At 40.8% G+C, this 23,640-nt stretch overlaps 1 protein-coding gene across 1 annotated transcript in view; it reads left to right on the top strand.

The window, feature by feature from the left end:
• The window catches only part of LOC137278139 (uncharacterized), a 421,511-nt gene extending 405,821 nt beyond the window's left edge, over positions 1-15,690 (top strand). The window contains exons 13-14 of the mRNA XM_067810311.1: positions 2,308-2,433; positions 15,056-15,690. Coding sequence (XP_067666412.1) covers positions 2,308-2,433; positions 15,056-15,213 — 284 coding nt within the window. The 3' untranslated portion in view covers positions 15,214-15,690. The remainder of the gene's footprint in view (positions 1-2,307; positions 2,434-15,055) is intronic.
• Positions 15,691-23,640: the final 7,950 nt, after the last annotated feature.

The raw sequence follows: 23,640 nt of genomic DNA, 5'->3' as shown, positions 1-23,640 counted from the left end.
CATAGTTGATATTGTTACTCTGAATATAGCACATGATTACTGATAAGGTTCTCAGCCGGCGCTCTGTGTCAGACAGCACTTTATCGATCATGCTATGCATTGCGTCTAGAGCTATCATGTGACCACAATGTTGATAGCACAGGGTAGACCCATTAAACCGAGATTTTTGCTCTCGGTCTTGAGTAGCTCAATTGGTTGAGGTGCAGGCTTATTGTGTACAGTTGTGCAGCTGTCCATTGTGAGTTTGTATCCCGCTGTTGCCTCAGATTAACTCACTTGCACAATTTTGTGACCCAAGGGCCGAGCAGTCCTTGCAACTTTCGTGAGCAGGGGATCAAGATCATATCAGTTGGGTCTCTGAAAAGGGCCTTTATGAGCGGGGCAATCTCACAGTGACAGAAGGCACCGACACAGTCCCCCTTGGGAGAACACGCAACATCTATCTTTCTTAATTCTCCCTTGGGGGACTGTGGCTACAAACGGACCCTTTTACTCTTTTTTTATTTTTTCTAAGCTCTCTAGTTCTTGTGTGTGACTGTGGGACCCCCAGTATCGATTGATTCACATTTAAACATTTGTTTAGTCTAGGAAATAGGCCGGCCCACAGAGGCAACCCCCCCAGTGGGCTTGTGTGAATGTGGACAGATTGTATCTGCGTTATGGAATGGGGGGTCTAGATCCATGTTATTGATAAGTATAAGGCTTATATAAGATATGACCCAAAACCACCATTACTAATACTACTTGGAACTGGTAGGTGTATCAGTATTGCGAGAAGGATACCATCTCTTCCTCACCTTCTTCATCCCTATGCCCAAGACTATTTCTTTCCAGGATTTGAGGAGTGGACATTGTAAATAAGGAAGAGACTTTGAAAAAGCAAATATATTATCAATCCTGTTTTATTTGTTTTTGTTTTGGTGGGTTTTTTTGTTTTTTTTCAAAGATCTTAAGAAGGGGGAAATGTAATGGTGGGGCTATTTTCTTAGCATAAATTAGGCTTCTTTTTAGAGTTGGGACAGGGTTAGGCATGGGCTATGCTAAAAATAATACACCAGGTTCAATCCTGTCATACAAACGGTGAACAAAGCATCAAAACTGAAATCATATACACAAAACAGAACAAAAATCACCAAAATAGGAACATACACTTCCCAAACTAAAACAACCACTCTGCTATGGAAAAGTAATCATTTGAAATGGAAACAAAACTCGCATATCAGCATCATGAGCACCCAAGAACAGTTGCCAAGCATACAAAACAGCAATCACAGCAACCTGAAATGGCATAAAGTTCTTGAAAGATGGCTGCAAGGAGAGATGAACAGGCTTTGGTCAATAACGTTTTTGTCACTACGAGTCTAAGCTTGAAAAATTGATATCGGGATGTAGCACATCAACCCCCTATTGTAGTAAGCTTCAAACCTATGTTCATGCTTCTGTCAGACTTGCCATTCTGCACAATGTGGAATTAAGTTGGTATAAAGATAAGGGGCAATAATACAGGTATTTTCAATAGGGTTTTTGGCTTTTATTAGGATCTTTAGTGGCTGTACTGTTTTTGTTCTTTGTATATCATTGTGGGATATGATATATATTAGTTGAGTTTGAAATGAATATATTTTGTTAGCAAAATATTGTGTTTGGTGAATCATGCGGACCTGAGGATGCTGCTGTTATAGCTGATAGGGCAGGTATACCAGTGTCCAGAGCTCTATTTCTGTCAAGGTTTAATGTAGTGTTGTCCAGATCCAGCCTCATACTCAGGGCATTCCTTTAGGATTGTGCTGCCACCACAGCAGCCCATGCCAAGACAGGACCATATGATTAAGACCCAAGATGATAGATGGTCTTCAGACTGTTTCAGACTGTTTTTCAGATATTCTCTGTGCCCAGTCCACCATGGCTGGCTTTTGACTTTGTGTCTGTTTGCATGTTGGTATCATCTGCCTTTGAGGATATTTCTGTGTGTTTTATGTTTACAACTTTCGTGTTATATCATTTCTATTTCATTACCTTATTTCCATACATTCATAAGCATGTCTTTATTTCCCAACACTTTGCTACCTCATTTGGACCAATTTAATTAATAATGTATCCCTCAGTTCTTATATATATGAAATTCTTTCTAACATCACCAATGAAAATAGCAAAGAATCCTACATTTGAAATACTATTGTTTATTGAAATAAAATTACTCCATGTTAACTGTCTCTGCAGGAAATTGTAGTGATGTTAAATTTATACAACTGTTGATTCGGTTATTTATCTTTGCTTTATCTTTCACACTATACTTTTTTGCATCAGGTATACCAGATGATCTGAGGGAAACTAATAAACTTGGTATTGTATTGTATATCGACAAGTTCCTCAAGTCAAAGGACCCAAACTTTCTTCACATTGGTCTTTGGACACTCAGACAGTTATTGAAAGGTGAGTGATATGCGGGGTTTTGTATTACTCAATCATGGAAGAAATGCATGTGCATTTATGAAGCAAGGTCCTTGTGAAATCCTGCTCGAAGGGGATGTTGGCTTTTTCATCACCAGTCAATGAATTAAAACATGACTGATATCAGAGAATTATAGCACTACATTCCTCCAACACATAATTGCCTTTTTTCTGAAACTTGTTTCTAATCCACATATGTAAGTGAATGAAAACAGTTAACAGCTATTGAGTTGTGTCGTCCGTCCTAAGAGCGATCTCCTCTAGTGTTATCCAAAGGAGTTGTCTACCCTGAAAAATGAAAGAAACTTTGTAATTTTCCCTGTTGTGCACATAATCACATGTGCTTACTCGTTCTTAATTTGTTTAAAAATACCCTAGGTTTTAGTTTCCAGTTTTAATTACACAATGAGGAAAGTTATGGGCATTTTAAGTACATTTCTTCTTCATCTTCAAACACTAAAAAATATGTAAAACTAATGTCTCATCACGATCCCCATGATGATGTTTGGAGTGTGTAGATTTGCCATGTTTCGTCATCACATGATGTTATGTCTGTTCATCCTTAACACAGTCAGCCTATGAAACATATGCTGTGGTGATTAAGAAAGGTCAGGATAGCCTTTCATGATCATGACTGATGTATTAGAGACTGGCAGGGGCTCTAGTTTATGTTGGGGAAATTGTTATCTTCCAAGTCTACTAAAAATCACACCTCAGCTGACGTTTGTCATGAAAGAGGTGTTATTACAGTATTCAAGCCATTTGAAGATCTAATGAAGAACTGATGACCTGAGTAAAGTTGGTGCCTCCTCCAACTAAATGGCCAGGGTTGTCATCTATGATCACCTCAGTTGAGGGTCAATGCCCTTGTGACCTTGTATCCATGATGGTAGTAACTGCAGTCAGTAACTATACACCAGGGTGATAGAGACCACATGGACATGTCTTTTACGATATCTCAGATACAGCATGATCTCAACAGCCAGTGCATGTAATGTTACATGAAAGGGATCATATTACTGGTTCGCAGTTGTCGGACACAGCAGTGGAAGCTTTGGATTCCAATGAATGGTCCACACCAGCAACATGAACAGGGGTTCAAACATCCCATCACCCAACGCCAGGGACACATCAGGTTTCATTTCGGGCATCAAATAATGGTATTTTGCTTGTCCATGGGCTACTAGATAATATCCACTTCAAAGTGCAAATACATTTGGATTTCATTTCATATCTGATCAAAATGTAGCTTTTAAATTTCACTATTTACCACTTTTCGATAAATAGTTCATTAGCACCAAATACCCTGTTGATTTATTGTTTCATAATAGCATCATCATGATTATTTCATACAATCATGGCAAGCTGAAAATTAGTCACTTTCTTAAAGTCACTTGCTCTTTGACGTATCGAGACAGTGTTAACTTGAACAGTCAAGAGAACTATTATCACACGATGGGCAATGTCTATGACACCGTGTCATGAGGTACAAACATAAACTCTTCTCTGATTAACGTTCTTGGTGGCCCGTGTTGCAAGTAGTACAAGTTTGGTTCTCCGTCTTTGATGTCAACCAGGTTGACTTTGTAAGTTTTCATGGACCATATCAGATCGGTGGCACGTTTTCTGCTTTCTGTTATAGTGTTTACTTCAGGACTGCCATTTCCAAATATTTCTAAAGACCAAAAACTATGTAGCCAGATTTAGTTATTATTATTCAGTCTGCATTCTTAATCTGTATCACTACCGCAGAATACTTTGTTTTGTCAGTTACCTTGTTCCTCTTTCTCACTCCCATTAATTACTGTATATGACATTTATGGCATTTATTGGACATCCCCCTTGTCAGTTACTGTCATCACATCAACTGTAGAAGGAAGTGCTATTGCCTATCTGTCCATTGCTGAATCCTTGCCTGTCCATTGTTGTTAAAACTGTATATATATAGGTATGCTCACAGATATATGGAATGTAAGTGTGGAGTCCGGTGTTCCAACTGTCTGTGCAGGGATGACCATGAGCAGGATTATGCCGCTTGCAGGAAAGGCCCTGGGGTTTGAGCTGGAAGTCAGCTCACCTCATTCATGTATGCTGGTTTGTCATGTCTTGTGAAACCAACTAAGGAAGTTCGAACTAAACTATGCCTTCATCTTCGTCAACGTAATGCTCATCAAAATCATGAGCTAATTCACCTCGGGCCGATGACCACAGGCACCTTTTTGACAACTTGTTTTAGAATCCGGGTAGAGTAACTTTTTAGCTTACTCCCGATCTTGAAACCTCTCTATGTGCCTACCATTAACATTATGTATCAAGGATGATTTCCACAGTTCTACGTCAAAATGAAGAAATTGCAAGCGTCTAAATCAACTTGGATCCTCATAGTCGCCATCTTGAATGGAGCACCATACAGCAACCATCTAATGGACAATATACAAGTTAAGGAAAAAGACAAGATACAAGACAAGAAGACTTAGCAAGTACATGCATCTTTTCTACAGAAATCTGACTACAGCTATCACTATGGACACCCTCAATTCATACAAAATCCATATCACCGACATCTTCAAGATGGACAGTGTGTACAAGACAGATCATCAGGACTTACTGTATGTGTGTACTTATATGGACTGAGTGCAGGATATACCATGTGTTATTGTTGATAAGTGAAACCAGGTATGTTTGATCATAGACCAGTACATTACTACCTTCTTATGTCTATGCCATAATGTATTTGGTGCATGTGAACATTGATTACTTATATAGATATAGAATGAAGTCAGAAAATGGATATTCTTTTGTCCAGATACCCACAACCACGTTTTTATCATGTGTCAGTATTTAGACATTAACAGCAAAGTAATATTCAGCATTTCAGAATTTTGAAGTCAGAGTAGGGTTTAGACTCCCAACACTGGTCAGCTCCAGCCCTCAGCTCAGAGGGTTATACCGATTTCACTGGAACCCTCTGGTATTCGCCCAGCTGGCATGGTCCTGTAATGGTTTCTCTTCAGTTTTATCGGGACGTGCCAACGCCAATGATGATTCGATGGATTACGTTTTGATGGCCTCAACAGGTCTCTTGCCCACGAGTATGGTTACTTCATGGTTGAGTACTTGAGCTTGAGACTTTGGCTTTCTCTTTCAAGACTCGAACTGGTGAACTTTGGGATGGCATATGTGCCTTTCCAGTATCTGCGAGGACTGTAATAAATTTTCTCTGTCAATGTATATAAGCATGTGTGAACGTGTGCATTCAATTAATTGGTAGATACGCACTTGTGTCCATAAGCATAAAGTGGTGACTGTTGATGGTGATCCATCATTGTGTATCCATGGGAGACAGCAAGGTCTTGTTGATTGTCAATCTATGTAACCTGTGTTTATGGCTTCTCAGCGCGTTCATTTTGTGTTTGAACATTTTGTTCTTGAACGGGGCTTCCTTGAATCTGATGCATTTGGTGTACTTTTTTCATGCCTTTCGACTTCCTGATTTCATTGTCATCGGCTTTCTTGATGGAATATGTCTTGGGTCTTAAGCCAACATACTCAGTGATCAGCATACTTGCACACTTATCCTTCATGTTGCCGAGTCCTTTTTTGTCAACTTGACTGTGCATAGGGGTAGTCACTGGTATCGTACAGATGCATATGGTTTTTCATGTTCTTGTACAAATTTCCATCAGCGGTAAACGGTAATCCGGTTTGTTCATGTGCAGCGCTGTCAAGTCGACGTCGAATATGTTGCTCCATTTGAACACCAAGTTGGCAGAGTTTGCTGGCAGAGTTTTTTTCCTGCCTCAATATCACCAGCGTTTTCTCATAATCTCCATGGTCTTGCTGAACACTGAGTTGTTTTTTTTCAAAATCACTGGTGGCCAGTTTTCACAAGTCCATGTTGATATGTTTGCCTCCATCCAAGAACTTTTGTCGCATTTGAGTGCTTGGTGGATATTCATGAGTTTCGTGACCAGTGACAGGTACAGCTGCAGGTTGTGATAGTGAACAATGTATTTCATTTTGTTCCTCAATTTTGGCACGAGTTTTTGACATTGGTTGGCTTATTTCCCTGCAAGTTTCATTGGAGATGCATTTTTCCATGTTGTTATGAGATACATGTTAGTTTGCAGTTATCCTTTGCGATGGCCAGCATCATCAAGTGAGAATCATACCCGCAAAGGTTGTAAAACATGATGGTGATTTGTATGGTTTGGGGATTGATTTTAAGCTTCAGGTTGCAGGCATTGTGAGTGGCACCTCTGTACTGCCCAGGGATGTGACAGTGATCACTCACAACGTCAGGTTCGGGTAAGGGTTCGTCGCACACATGGCAATTCTTGGCCTTCTTGTAAATGAGTTTATCCACTGACGTCATGTGCATGGAGACGACGGTGTGCAGATTTTTCCTGATGACCTTCTCTTCACTTTGGAAACGCGAGAAATCTTTCAGCCTCATCGGCACCTCTATATGTTATGGGAGCTTTCACTTTCCTGTCGCATCAAACGACCACGTACTCGAACCCGGAGGCTTCGTGCTCTTGCGTTTTGTGCATGAAACTTTTGTCTGGGGGCGGAGCTGTGGTGTAGACATTTTTGACAAGGACTTCAGTGTCAGGGTAGATGATATTCAATTTCAATTATTCAATTTTAAATATTTCAATTGATCGTACAACAGTCTGCTGAAATGTTTGGTCCACGCGTATTGATACTGACACCTCACTGAATGATGAATAAACTGACCATCTTGCGCCCGTATTAGTTTGCGAGGGAGCTTATCCTGTGTGCGATCAACACGTTCCCTTCTTGTCCAAACACGTTGACTGGGTGATTATTCTGTTTTTCGATTTTAGTGGTCTGGGAGATGGGTGTGGGTTCGATTATGCCATCCCATTTGAGCCCATTGTTCTCATGATAGCTGGAAAGTCTGTTTGAATTTGTGTTGGCAGGAGACAGATGGAATTGCCACCCTCATACAGTCATTTTTGAAGTTGATTACGGCATGCTTGTTCTTGTAGTCTGGTGGCAGGTCCACCTATGACCCGCCTTTGAAAGGTTCGTGTTGGCTATGACTTGGTGTTGATCTTGTCCATGGTCCAACCGGAGCCCATGTGCATGCTGACTTTGGCAGCGATCAAGGGTTTGAGGTCGTCGATTTTGATGTTTTTTGACGTCTCTCCTTCATCCTCTCAGCTACTTACCTACTGCATGACGCAAATGATGGTTGACGCTAAATTTCAGTTCCAATGGTTTGTGTTCCTGTGGCAGTTCAAGTAGATGACTTCTGAGCCCACACTCCTTCGCTCAGAGTTGTTCTATTGCAGGTTGCATTTCATCACTAGGAATGTTGAGCAACTTCAACAGCTGAGGTTTCCTCAAACAGGAGTACTCTTTCACTCCTTGTTCTTTATCATTGTTGCTATGTTCAGCTGCAATGTGAAATCTCTAATAGGATTTCACCACAATGCTCACTTGCAAAATCAAATCTCTAGCAGATTGTTGGTGTGTGAAGTATGTCGCGCTGTTGAATATTAGCAACCCCACGAATATGTTGGATAGTAAAACTTCTGATAAAAAAATGAAATAGCAATTGTTTCCGAAACTGTTCGACCAATTTTCATTAATGTTTTGCTTGCATGTCAGATTTTGATTCTCAGTAGTCAGTTGCATTCATTAGGGTGCAACTGATGACAGACACAAGTGATACGAGGATGAATGGGTGATGTCCCCAGCCTTCAGCGGCAAACCGTCCTACCTAAATGATGTTGAGTGCATGGTTCTCACCCGAAACATGCCATACACTCTTGTATTCCCCAACGAGGACAAATGGATTCTGTTCAAGTCGATAGGATCATCGACATCACCCGTGACTCTCCCCTCACTTTTTTGGAATACCAAGATGAACTTTCGGCATCAGGGGAAGTCAAAATTGTGAAAAGGATCAAACTCAGGTGGGCCAGGCAACAACAATACCACATTTACTCTGTTTGGTGAACATGAACGCCTACACCAGCCTGCATGGAGTCACCATCAACATGGAAAACACGATATCAACAGTGATCGAAATAATGGCCTGGCCGACTGCCCGTGGCCGGTAAATTTTGAGTCGGGCTGAAAATTCTCTCCACCAGACCGATTGTCTGGCTGAAATTTTTAAGGTTGACCTACTTTCAGTTCGCTCTTACCACGATCATTCCATTTAAATTGTCATGTCATATTTTGATTTAAGAAAGATGAATGAAAGCTACAGGCATATTCCATAATTATACATGGACAACTCTTCAGACAGTGAAGATAGCAATAGGACACTAAAACTGGCTGGCTTAGTAAGCTATACTATGACTGAATATCTGTAGTCACATGGTTCAATAAGAACCAATCAAAGAGAGGGTTACTTAAAGGTGGGCAGGCAACTTTCAAGATGGGCCACTAGCTCGGCTGTCAGGTTGAGTTGAAAAATTATTTCAATCACTGGATATCTTACCCAACAAATTGCATTTCATAAACTTAAAGTGCACATACGCGAAATTATCCGAAGACCAATTAAAGATTATTTAGTAACATATGGATGCAAAACCATGAGTGCCATTGCAAACGTAACTCTGCGAACTACCATCGCGTTCTCTGATCTTGGGGACACTTGAGGATTCGACGTGCCCAGGGAAGAAAATGTCTTGTATGGATTGCACTTTCAAAACAACGTGTACGCATGACAAAAAGTCATCATCGAATCGTTGAATTGGATTATCGATCTCTTCCTTGCTTACCCCCTATCTCGTCACAGATGAGGATTGCAATCTCGTAGGACAAAGACAGAAACAAGGGGGTTCTTCTAGGGGGGTTAATTCTCTATGAGCAAAAGGGAATTGATGTAACAGCATTTCCAGATGAAATTGGTTACATGCTAGTTGTCTGTCAGGAATACGGAAAACAATGGATGTATTGATGTAAGTCCCACACTCTTGGTTACATACGATATAAGCTTCAACCCATATCATCAAAAGCTGCAACTTCTGCATGCGTTACACATACACTGGTGTAAACACCATGAAAATCAATACTGTTGCATTCATGCACAACTGGGAACAGCCCCCATCACAAATGGATGTCAAGATTATTCAGGATGATTACACCATTTACATTCGAGGCCATTTTTACATCTGAACATTTTGATTTTGTTAGCCTCAAGTTTATTCACTGGAGGACCAATTGAATATCATATCGTGAAAGTGCATACACAAAAAATGGGACTGTACCCAGTTGTAGACTACGTAGCAAAAACGTTGGAAACAACCATAGACAGGTTTCGTTCGCAGTAGTTATGCGAAATCAAATGTCTAATTGAAGAGGAAATCGACGGTGCAGGCACCACCATGATAGCAACCGGCATGGGATTCGGCACGGCAGGCGATGGGTTGTTGTCCACCATCATTGCTGCACTAGTGGTACTGGGCATTGAAATAATGTCTGGAGCAGCAGGGATGATTTGATTGGTGCTCAAGTATGTGTCTCACAGACAGTGGCATCTGGAGAATATGCTGGCCACTGCATTCTTACAACAGCTCTTTGAGTGAGGAACTCTGTAACTGTGGATGTCATCATGGAACACCTTGATGGAAGAATCTCATCTCTGTACCACAAACCAGTCAGGTTGCCATGAATATGGAGAAGTCCGGTGATGGAGACTGAAGGCACCTCACAGCAAGATGGTCACATTCACCATTGTTCTCATTGTGAAAGTGTTCTCACCTTCTGAGCACCAGTGCACAACCATCGTGAAAGTGCATACACAAAAAATGGGACTGTACCCAGTTGTAGACTACGTAGCAAAAACGTTGGAAACAACCATAGACAGGTTTCGTTCGCAGTAGTTATGCGAAATCAAATGTCTAATTGAAGAGGAAATCGACGGTGCAGGCACCACCATGATAGCAACCGGCATGGGATTCGGCACGGCAGGCGATGGGTTGTTGTCCACCATCATTGCTGCACTAGTGGTATTGGGCATTGAAATAATGTCTGGAGCAGCAGGGATGATTTGATTGGTGCTCAAGTATGTGTCTCACAGACAGCAACATAAAGCAGTAAAATACAGTTCTAGTCGAAGAGATGCTCAACACGATAGAAGATCATATTTCCTCTGTGCTCACAGACAGTAAAATCTCTGAAGAGATTGTTTGATTCTCTCTGCCATGACAGGAGACAACAAACACACACTGCTGCTTTGGACGACAGGTTACTTGATTCTGCTTTCTTCCCAAGGTCAAGGTTACATAAGGTTACCTCTCATCAGGTTTTCCCACAACTAGTAATTATCCTGGTAGAACTGCATGTCACCATGTTGTGTGTCCATTCATTACATCTCAGAACTCGCCAGATACCACAGAATGAAGCAACCAAGGGATCATAAACATCTGATCTGGAACCAAGTCTCGTAAGTTTATTGGAACCAAGTCTCGTAAGTGCCCCATCTTCAGTGAAGAAGAGAAAAAAAGTTCATAGAACAAGGCAAGCAACAGGCCCGAGAAGCCTTCCTCACGAAAAACAAACAAATAAATTATTATTGAAGAAGATACATGATAAATTGCTTAGTGGACATCTGCATAGAACAGTCAGCCTCAAAGCATGCGGGGTCAGTATTGAAGCAAAGACTGAGACCTGTGTTTGATTCCCCTTCAGACACCTCTCCAAGGACAAGCATGTCCTAACAAGACACTGACAAAATGACCCGCGAAATACTGAGAGCTGTGTTTCATTCAGCTGAAAACACCCATCGCCTTACTAATATATAACAAGTACATTGATAAGTTGGACTGTTCGCCTTTCGCCAGATAGAAATCAGGCTCACTAAAAAGTCATAATTTCCTAAGCTATTGAACAAATTTTCTTTAAACTTTGCATGCATCCCAGCAGATGGTTATGCTATAACAAAACGGTATTTGGAACACTCTCAATGACGTCATTAGATTAATTTGGACCTAGCTATGACAAAAAAGTTGACTATTTTAGCCTTTCCCGAACCGACCCCATGCTCACTTAAAAGTCAATTTATTCTAAACTATTCCCTGATTTTTTTTTAATTTTGCATGCATCTTGGAAGCTGTTTATGCTTTAGCAAAATGGGATTGGGTACAACCTTGATGACTTCATTAGATTATTTATCACCTAGGTATGACAAAACGTTGGACATTTTAGACTTTCACAAGTGACCCTATGCTCACTTTGAAGCCCCTATCTCAAAAACTTTTTGGCCGATTTTAACCAAATTTTGCTTGCACATCTGTAGTAGTATAGGTAATACTGGTTTTGGAGAACATCCATGTCAAGGGCCCAAATTTTAAATAAGGGCCTTGAGAAGGTCATGATCCCAAACCACTATTGTCTATACTACTAGAGTATATTACATATCATGAGTGTGCATGTCCACTTCTGTTTCTGACACACCCTGCACATCTAGCTCTCACTGACCTCATCTGAGTGATGCCGGTTGTATTTCTTGCCACTCTTGGTCCAAAAATTTGAACGGTTCATCGGCATCTGGAGAATATGCTGGCCACTGCATTCTTACAACAGCTCTTTGAGTGAGGAACTCTGTAACTGTGGATGTCATCATGGAACACCTTGATGGAAGAATCTCATCTCTGTACCACAAACCAGTAAGGTTGCCATGAATATGGAGAAGTCCGGTGATGGAGACTGAAGGCACCTCACAGCAAGATGGTCACATTCACCATTGTTCTCATTGTGAAAGTGTTTTCACCTTCTGAGCACCAGTGCACAACCATCATGAACTGCAAATTTTGTCAGGACTCATTGGAGACCTTGACCACTGTTGATGATTCCATTGCAACTGAGCCTGACACCAGTTGCCAGGGCAACCAGATCAGATGTTTATGATCCCTTCATATATTGTCCAGTATTCTTGGGCTTACCAATGCTGTAGATTTGGTGCTGTATCCTGTGAGGGCGTTTGAATCTACCTATCTCCTTTGCAGGATCACAGAAGATTTCGGAACCAATTGTTTATCCTGCTCTCCACAGTCCCCAGAGGTGAAGTTTCCCAGATTGCCCTGTCTATCTGGATGCATTCTGCAACACTTCAGGCCTTCACACACCAATCTACCACTTCCTACTACCTCATACTGTACAGGACTTGAGTTTTGGCTTCAGCCATGGTATTGCATAGCTATTGTTCCTTGGCTTCAATCATGGAGGGCGGGGTTTTGGAGGTCAGATAGTCTACCTGCAAGACATCTGTTACTGATGTTGTGGAGCTCCAACATGTTGGACCCTTGGGGCTCACAGAGCAGCTATCGTCAGCCCTACACTGCAGCTATCGTCAGCCCTACACTGCAGATGAAGGGACTTGATCCACACTCGGTTCATTCCTTCCTTGTATATACTGAATAAAGTCTAACTCAACTGGATCCACATGAAGGCATTCTATACAGTTGCCAGTCATAGCTTCCTCATACCCCTCTGAGACTTTATTCACGCTACAATGCTGATTTGATTGCCACTTACTGACCTCTACTCATTGGAGCAATAGTAGGCTAGGCACTTAAAGAAACAGTGCATACAAAAATTTAAAATCTGAATTTATCAAACCTGTATAGATGCATAAGGATTTAAACTCAGAGATTAGTGACATGTATCCAGCATGCATGCACGTGCCACGTTCTGTGACGACAGTGGTTTCATCCTTGAGACATGCAGTACGTTGTCGTGCATGCATTCCAGGAAAGAGAAACAGCAAATGAATGCCATGGCTAACGTCTCCACAACGTCTTCTTCCACCTGTGGCAATTCCTTTTCTGAAACGTCATGACCCTAGTTTAACATTCCAACAGGACAATACCCGCTCTCATACGGCAGGGGTTGCTATGGATTTCTGGCAACACCACAACATTGACTGGATCTCTCCCCGATAGAACATGTTTGGGAAGAGATGGATTGATGCCTACTCTGTCTTCCTCATCTTGCAACAGAAATTAAAAGAATCTGGTGTGACAATCCACACAAGCCTTCCTTGCACGTTTGATAGGTTCTGTGTGTCATCGATGCACTGCTGTTCTCAATGCCGATGGTGGACAGACCCGTTATTGAACTTGTGACATGGTCATTTGACCTTTGTCCTGCTTGTGGACTCATGACAACTTTTCAGTTGAAATTCTCCCGACTTCTTATGATCTCATGATCCCTCCATTAAAGTTTATATGTACTTTTGACATCATTGTCGTACTTATTAACTGGAATAATATTTTGACGATGCACAGTTTCATAACTGTATACATCAGTGAAGTGTGGATTTCTAAATTCCAGTAGATTTTGATGTGTTCTGCTCCTGAGTTGCCTTACACGTCTTTATCGTTTGGAATTGAACAATAAAGTAGTGAGCTTTATGAGTCATTTCCCCATTTAGCTTCTAATTGATGGTGTCTCAAAGTAGGGGCTGAACAGATTAAGGTAACACTCCTCACTTGTACGTTCCTATCAACAGTTGTCTACAGCTTCAAGGCACCATCTGTCTTCACTGTCTAGACTAGGGTAATCTGCATCACCATTCAACAGTGGATAAGTACAAAATGGAAGAATTATTTGAGGAAAATTTGGCAATTTTAACTACTATACTATCTGACTCAATGAATGCCCATCTGGCCTCCATGCAACCTTGATTACGACTTCAAGAACAAGAGAGTACAAGACTTTAGATAAGATTAGTATATATGAATTTACAGTTCAGAACTAAAATTTCAAATTTCAAACTGAATCTCTCCAAGGGGATATGTCATCTCTGGATGAGTCTTGTTACCAATTGTATGTTTCATCTTTAGTACTGTGGCATTGATGTAATGTTTTAAGAAACTCTCTGTTACTGAAAAGCCCGTTCACAGGTAGTTCCATTTCTATAAGTATTGAGCCAAACCTTAAAAATATTGTTGCATGTTTGTTAAACAGAAGTATTTAAGCATGTGATTCACTTAACGAGAGAGTCAGTGTCACTAAGTCAACAGTGCATTTAGTCTACTTTGTTATTGTGGTTGGTTTTGAGGAATATGTGCTGTCTTAGAGTAGCAGTGATTGTATTTTGGAGATGTCATAAGACAGAAGAGCATATAGTTTTAGTGTAGCAAGAGACAAAGTATTTTTCTGATTATTTTCTGATTTGTAGTACATTTGATATGTGTTTTTAGAAACATGATGTATGAGAAAATGATGTCACTTAAGAGGATTTGGAAAATGATATTGTACCTAAGCAGAAAGGACAAATTGGCTTAAACTTATTTGTTTGTATATTTTTTTTTCAGACAAATAACTAACTTGAAATGTCTTTAGGTTCAGCAAATGAGCAGGAATAAAGGAACTTTATCGTGTAGTTAAGGGGTTAGGGTTTTGATGTCAGGCTTCATGTATGCAATTATTATGGTGCTATTAATATTTTATGTTTGTTATCTTTGTTGTTCAACATGCAGTAATGTCCAAGGTATATGACAGTGACATGTGCTGAATCAAGTCTTTACCACACAATTCTTTATGTCATGAAACAAAGTGAGGAGTGAGATGACTCACAAATCACTGAGCTTGACCTCTCTTTGGTTTGTTGCAGATCCTGAGTTTGTAACTGCCTTCAAGGAGCACCACATTGACCATGTCATTTGGAGGTTACTGGCAGCAAGTCATGCTCCTGCCATACAAGACCTTGCCCAAGCAGTCCAGGACAGTCTGCTTGAGGTGCAACAAAAACATATGTCACTTACACCATAGTCAAGCATGTGTCACATACTGCATACAAACCAACATCTGTCACTTACACCACAGTCCTGTTTGTGTCACATACTGCATACAGACCAACATCTGTCACACCAATGTCCATCATCTGCCACATACTGCATACATACAAACATCTCTAACATACTGCATACTGACTAACATCTGTTATTTACACATAGGCCAACATGTGTAACTTACACCACAGAGACCAACATGTGTCTCTAACACTGTACAAATACATCATGTGTAAGATACACCATAAAAAAACGTTGTGTTTGACACACCATAGAAAAACATTGTGTTTGATACACCATTGAAAACATCACATGTGTGATACATTATAGAAAACATCACATGTGAGATACAGTCCGTTTGATTCCATTTGAGACCGATGAATTGCTCACCAACACAAAATCTAATAATTGCAACAAAACCAAATTTTGCACAGCCACATGAAATCGACAGACCAACGCTGATGATGTGTCTCATAATTTGGGACAGCCGAATAAAAAAGTTGTTCAACAAATAATCATCATTTTCTTGTCACCTTTTGCTATTTTGTACGAGGGGAGCCTCTTGCTGGTAGAACAGCTAGGTGGGCAAGGTGCACGTGTGAAATTGACACCTGTGATTTGCTCGGCAAACTAGACATTCATGATTGCAGTACCTGAAACAATGAGTTTATCACACGACACTAAGTCAATTATTTGCAAGGTATTTAACTTTTTTAAAAACAAAGGTGAAAGGGTTAGGTCTCAATATGCTTTGGTTAAGTATCGTTTACGAACTGCACGTGCTGTTGGGATGACGGAAGGGAAGTTAAAAACTATCTTGAAAAACTGTACCGATTCAACCAGCACGGACACAACTGAGGGGACCGTCGCAAAACCCACACGATGTGAGAAAGTCGATTCATTTCCACAGCTGGTTAGAAATGCCATTAAGTCTCTATATAAACAAAATACCTTTGTCTCTCTGCGTGTTTTGAAAAAGCATATGGAGACAAATCATTCTTTGGTCATTTCAAAATATCAGTTATGGAAGTTGCTTCACAAATTTTGTTTCCATTACATTCCAATTCATCGGTCTCAAATGGAATCAAACGGACTGTACACAAAAAATAATACATCACATTTGAGAAACACCATAGAAAACATCACATATGAGATATGCAGTAGAAAACATCATGTGTGAGATACACCATAAAAAATATCACATGTGAGATACACCATAGCAATATGTGAGTGAGATACACCATAGCAATATATGAGTGAGATACACCATAGAAATACAATATTTGTGAGATGAACCTTGGATATACAAGTGTGTAATAGACCATAAAAATATGTGTATGAGGTACACCATAAATTTGCATGTGTGTGATACACCTTAGAAATACAAAAAAATATGAGATGAACCATAGATATACAATATGTACAAGATAGAAATACAACATATGAGAGATAAACGATAGAAATAAAACATGTGTGAGACACGACATGCGGGATACACCATAGACGTGTGTGTGAGATACACCACAGAAATACAGCATGTGGGACGTACACCTTAACAAATAGAACATCTGTGAGATACACCATAGCAATACAACATGGGATCTTACACCACAGAAATACAACACATGTTAGATACACCTTAAAGTGTTGCATGTGCCAGAAGAGCCCCATTCAAATATCCTCAGTTTTGTATGAGCATCTGCATTGAAAGAATGAACTGAATAAATACAGAAGCTAAAATGTGTAAGTTTTCTATATCATTTGAGATCTAAATGGTGTAAAGCATCCCCTCACTTATAGCCCCTCACATCGTTGTTACATTTTTTATGAGACGTGTGTAACAGTATGAGTGCATTCGTCACACAGTTTTCCAAATGCCAGACAGGATAACAAGAGGTACTGAGGTACTGATTAATGTATGGGAAACAACAGACAGACTCAATGTTAAACTTCTACTGTCTCAGATAAAACATTATTACATGAAAAGAGGCATGTTTCAAGGTATGGTTTCAATCAGCAATCCACAAGAACAGTGCACCTGACATATGCAAATGAGCCATTACACAGGGAGGGGGTTCACTAATAGGATTACACCTTTTTTCAGGGTGTTGTCATTTGCAGAAGTCTGAGGTTTATCCTTAATCCTCTCAATGCTACTATCGAACCCATTCGACAGGAGTGCAGGATAATGACATCTCCAAATAAAACTTGTCATAATTATTCAACGAGTTCAGAGTTATGTGTCATATGAATTATGTATGGATTGTACTAATTCTCAGCTTTTATAAAATCTTCAATACGTTTATATATCTTGAAACGAAATGCCAGCGAATTAAAAATGTGATCACCAATTTCACGCAGTCAAAAATAACGCTGATTTAGGTGACACCCTGACAGAACCTAGGCGTTTTGACCCTCATGGGGCATCTAATGTCCCTCGCTGCAGGGACAACTGGACTACATTACGAAACATTTCACAACTTTCATAGATGACAAGACTATGGAGGGTGTGTTGGAGCAATGCCCTGCACCAGAGGGTAAGGTTTTTGAGGTCCCTCAGATGGATGACATTATCGAATCCCTTATGGAACAAAATGGGATAAGTAACGAGAAAGGAGCTGACAAGAGTCTAAGATCCATTCAGTCTGGGCTCATGAGAGTTATGGGTCCTTCAGGGGTTTTGTATGCTTTGAAGAAATCATAGGGAGGCTAGAGAAGTTGCTGATGCACTTCAACCCCCTAAAAAGAAACTGAAATTTGTGCATAAGCCAAAAGCACAACCTAATCCTCCTCAGTCTGCTAGTTTTTCCAGGCCAATGTTCAGGCAGCCCTTTCGGCCTGAGCTCTCGGGATGCAGACAGGTTTAGATGTACCAGTGGACAGGCCAACAGGGGAGGCTTTTCCCAGGACAAGAGGGGCAAGACGTATGTATCAGCAAGTACCTTATCCCTCCAAATGTCAGTTAGATCACCTGCTATTAGATTTAGATACCTTGCGCAAAAACAGAAATGTGGTGCCGCAGTGCTGGCTCCAAACGTTCCTTTGGCAGGGAGAATTCACTTTTTTCTCAGAAACTGGGAAAAATAACCAGCGACCAGTCAGTTCTTACACTGGTGCAGGGAGCAAAGTTGGATTGGGTCTCCATGCCCTTTCAGAGATCCCCACCAAACACCCCATTCTTTTGAATGAAGGAAAGGACTCAGATAGACCAGGAGATACAAGAACTCCTTCAGAAGGGGGCCACATCACAGGAGGAAGGGAAACCACCTCAGTTTCTAAGCCACATTTTCCTGGCCCCAAAGATGGATGCAGGGTTTCGTCCTATAATTAACCTAAAAAAGCTAAACCATCACCTGAAATACCAGCATTTCAAGATGCAGGGTTTGTTCATGGTTCGAGATCTTCTCAGAAGAGGCGACTTCATGTGCAAAGTAGATCTAAAAGACGCATTCTTTGCTGTCCCAATGGACAAAAAAACAACAAAAGGTACCTCCGGTTCAAATGGAATGGCATGATTTTTCAGTTCAATTGCCTTCCATTTGGTCTGGCCTCTGCGCCACCCCATTTCACAAAGCTGCTGAGACCAGTGGTGGCATTTCTCAGACGCCTGTGAATGAGGATGATTATTTACCTTGACGATGTGTGGGGGCAGTGTGTCAAAGTCAGACTACTCAGGCTGTGTGGAGTGCCGCTCTACTAGCTCTAAAATCATGCATGAAGGAGAAAGAAAGAAATGTGTGTTCACATGAGGCTGGACAATCAAACTGCAGTAGCACACATAATCAGGGGAGTGGGGACGGAATCCCATTTGTGGCAGGCTAAGGTCTGGTACCCTCTCTTGCTAGAGATGGCAGTAGCGAACCCAATTAGGCTACCATTAACTCGGGACCTCTTAACCTCACCATCAGGTCAGGTCCACCCATTGGTGGAACTGAAGACACTGCATCTAGCAGTTTGGAAGGTTTCAGGGAATAGAACTCAACAGCTGGAATATCAACAAGGTCTGCAGACTTTCAGAGCATGGCGTCAGGAACAAGGACAGATTACAAAAGCGCGTGGGGACAGTGGGTTTGCTGGGGTCACAAACGGGAAATTGATCCCATTCAGTCACCTGATTCCGCGGTTATAGATTATCTGACTTTCCCTTATGACAAGGGATTAAAGTACCCAACAATTAATGCTTATCGCTCAGCAGTCTCCAAGAATCATGCCCCCAAGGCTGTGTTAAGGTAGGTCTGTTGCCTGTGATCTGTGAGCATAGGCGGGCAATCTTTAATGAAAGAACACCAACCCCCAGATATACCAAAACTTGGGATGTTGAGAAGGTGTTGGGTGCCATCATGGGTTGGGGGGGATAATGCGAGTCTCTCTAATAAACTTCTCGCCAGAAAGCTGGATATGCTCTTGGCGTTAACTTCTGCTGGAAGGGCATCAGAGCTTCAGACACAAGATATATATGTATCAAAGAGGACATGGTAACTTTTCATTTGACGAAAAGAACAAAAACACGTCGGCCAGGAAATACACATAATGTGCTAGAATTCTTCAGGTCTGAAGAGGACAAATCCTTGTGTGTAGTTAAATGCATTGAATGATATTTGTCAAGGAGTAGATTATGGCAGGAGGCCTCTGATGAAGTCTTACGCCATAATCTTCTGAGCTACGTGAAGCCCCATGGGCATGTGAAAACTGGCACCATAAGCAGATGGATAAAAGATGTTATGAGGGGTCTGGGGTGACAGAGGAGTTCACAGCGCACTCTACCAGGGCTGCCTCTACTTCTAAGGCAATGGGTCAGGGTGTCTCAGCTGATGATATCCTGAAACAGGCGAATTGGTCAAAGCTATCAATTTTCAGAATGTCTTATTGCAGGACTCCAGAGGTCAACACTTTCCAACAGGCAGTTTTGACCAGGTAAACTGAACTAACACTTGAGTATCTTGCCGAAGGTTGCATGAAATTGGAAATTTCACTAGCACGCGTAGTGTGTAAAGTGAAATTAGGATTTCATTAGTAAACAGAAGATGTGATATTGGTATCTTCATCATGATATCTGGAAGTAGGCCATATTTAAAGCTAGCGAAGTCTCGCTAAACCCTTCTTCATAAGGGCCGAAATTTGAATAGAACAGAGAGTAAAGGCAAAACATTTAATCAGATCGTACAGGTGATCTACTGAATGCGAAATTCTAACATCAAAATGAGAAGCCCTTAGACAGGGTCCAAGGTCACATAGGTCATCCAGTGGAGCACACTTCTCTTCCTGGCCAGCTCTGCTCTGGTCCACTCACATGGCACTCAACTGTAAGTTGAGTATAGTGTTATCGACTATGATTTGGTTGAATCAGTTACATCAATTCATAACTGTAATATGTTTTAAACTTTATTAGGATTGACATAAATTTAAAAGTTTTGGAATAAAAACTAAATCTTAGCAATCCAATAATTCTGAGAAATCCCAAAAACAATTCAGGGTGGGAGACAAGGTAGGGAATATCACATCTACTATGTTTACTAATGAAATTATAATTTCACTTTACACACTTTGTGTGCTAGTAAAAAGTCCAATTTCATGTCTTAAACATAGTAAATGTGATATTGGTAGTTCAAAGCCTGTTAGTGTCAAGTCCCTTTGACCTGCAGTTTTCACTACTGGCTGTATTTCTTAGATAGAAAGTTCTGAACGTCGAAGCCTTGGTCCAGTTGCCTAACTTCAAAATGTCTGTAACTGAAGCACCTCTGGCAAATGCCTTTGAAGCACTAGCTCCTCTGACAGAATGAACTTTATAGTGTGAAGTGTCAATACCTGCCTCACTCATCAGGTTTGTTACCCATCTTGCAATACTTGGGCACGAAACCAGTCTTTCACATAGCTCAAGAGAAGACCACACCTACCTTCGTCTCTCCAAGGTTCTGTGTGTTCTAAATACACTCTTAGACACTGAACTACACAAAGTGCAAGGTCCTTCTCATAGGCACTGAAACTCAAGGAATGGGCTTTTGTTCCTGTCTTAGTCACCTTGGTTGGTTTAATCAGTGTAAATGCTATAGATACAATAAGTGTATATGGATGACAACTTCTTTAATACTGGAACACGACGTTTCGATACAAGAACCTGTATTGAAACGTTTTCACACTTTGAAAACAATACAAGAACCTGTATCGAAACGTCGTGTTCCAGTATTAAAGAAGTTGTCATCCATATACACTTATTCTATTTACTTCAAACTAGCAAGTCAGTGTAAATTCTACTTCAGTGCCCCTGTCTACCATGTGTCTGATATTCAGAGAAGATAACCTCTGCTAGTAGGTCTTCAGAATTAACATCAGAAGCATTGTCAATTTCTCAGACAGTTTTTTTGTCAGACAAATAAGTATTGTCTTTCAATTTTTATCCCCCGGCATATAATGTAGGGGAATATAGTTGACGCCTCGTCCGTCCGTCCGTCCGTCCGTAATCATTTTGTTTCCGGAGCATACCTCAGAAACCGTTCAATATTTTTAGACCAAACTTGATAGATGTAGTAATCTCAGCCTAAGATTGTGCCTTTGGTATCTACAGATTTTTGGCATTTATATTATTTTGGTTTTTCCATGGAACATTTTGGTGTTAGTCTTATGGTGGGGTGGGCTTCGTTTCCGGAGGAAAACTCAAAAACCGTTCAATATTTTTCTGTAATACTTGGTAGATATATGAGTCTGAACCTATAGTGGTGCCGTTTGGTATTTGCAGGTTTTTGTGATTTACTATTTTCTTGGTTTCCATGGAAACGTTTTGGACTTAGTCTCAAAATGGAGGGATGGGCTTCGTTTCCGGAGCAGAACTCAAAAACCATTCAATATTTTTCTGCAAAACTTGGTAGATAATCAATGGGAACCAAAGGTGGTGCCTTTTGCTATTTCCAGGTTTTGGTGATTTATCATTTTCCCAGTTTCCATGGAAACGTTTTTGACTTAGTCTCAAAAGTGAGGGGTGTGTTTTGTTTCCGGAGCAGAACTCATAAACTTTTAAATATCTGTTCGTAAAACTTGGCAGATATGTGTTGCAGACCGCAGAGTCGTGCCTTTTGATTTTTAAAGGATTTTGTGATGTATTACACTCCTCACAAAAAGTTATGCAACAAGTATTTTTTTCCACATATTTTCTTCATGGGTATATAAAGTTATTACTTGGCATATAATCCATGCAGGAGAACCCTTTACGATTGATGAACTGAAAGTATTTCCCATATTGTGTTGTTAGCACCGCCTGAATACAACCACCCTCAAAACTCACATGCACAATGCATTGAACACATGTGCTATACACGTAGCACATGCGTTCTGATTGCTTTAAAACTGCCAGCAAGGACAAATTGTCGACAGTAACATTTGAGAAATGGCTAGGCATCACTTGGCACCAATTGAAGTTGCTCAAATTGTTGGAATGGTGCAAGGAGGTTGGACCCAGAGTGCTGTTGCCAACCACTTCATCGAAGCGTCATCTCCAGAGTGATCACTCGTCACCGACAGACCGGAGTGATGACTGAGAGACCACACTCGGGTCATCCAAGGGTGACAACTCCCAGAGAGGACCGATACACCCTAGCCTGGCGGAACACATGTCCAACTATTTGTGCCATGGCCCAGTTGGCGCTTCATGCACATTCATGTGCAACCAACCGTGCAAACAAGGGCATGCTACTCGTCATGTCATAGGACTTTCAGTTCTATCTTCTGAATATTTTAATGCCCTTCATTACAGAGATAACAACACATGTGGGTCGCCTTTGGACCAAAAGCCTTTGCATGGCACCCCGCAGTGTCACACCACGAGCGCTCATAATTAGCTTTAGTTCTTGACAACGCATGCTTGATGGTGAAAGTAAGAATGTATCAGTTCTGAGTATCAGGTTTTGATCATACATATGAAGTGTGTCATAACTATGAGAATTAAAACATGTTCCATTACTCAACTAAACCAAATTACAACAGTGTCTACTTGCATATACACACCACACACACGCACGCAGACACATAAACACGACCACACGTGCTACCAGCTTCATATATCATATGGGAATGCTTAACTTAACACATTTTGCTGGTGGTAGCGGCAGTTTATGAATTTCTTTGTCTGTTTCATGACAATCAGTTTCCATAGGTGTTACGGAAACACATCGGTAAAAACAGAACAGTGCTGTTTTCTCAACAAAGTTAAGTCAATCAGGAAATGTTTATAATAGTGGATTCTGTCTCTGTCAGATTATGTGTGCCTATACTGATCCTTGATTGATATCAAAACATCAGTAAGCCTATTAGAGTTACACCTGCCCGATTCTAATTTCTGTAACAACATTGCTTGTACAATACCTCAATATGACAGTTGGGACAATGAAAGCAATGAACGGCTGTTTATGTTGTGTTT

Source organism: Haliotis asinina, chromosome 3 (assembly GCF_037392515.1).
Source record: "Haliotis asinina isolate JCU_RB_2024 chromosome 3, JCU_Hal_asi_v2, whole genome shotgun sequence".
NCBI classification, from domain to species: domain Eukaryota; kingdom Metazoa; phylum Mollusca; class Gastropoda; order Lepetellida; family Haliotidae; genus Haliotis; species Haliotis asinina.
This window is presented reverse-complemented; position numbering and strand designations above follow the sequence as displayed.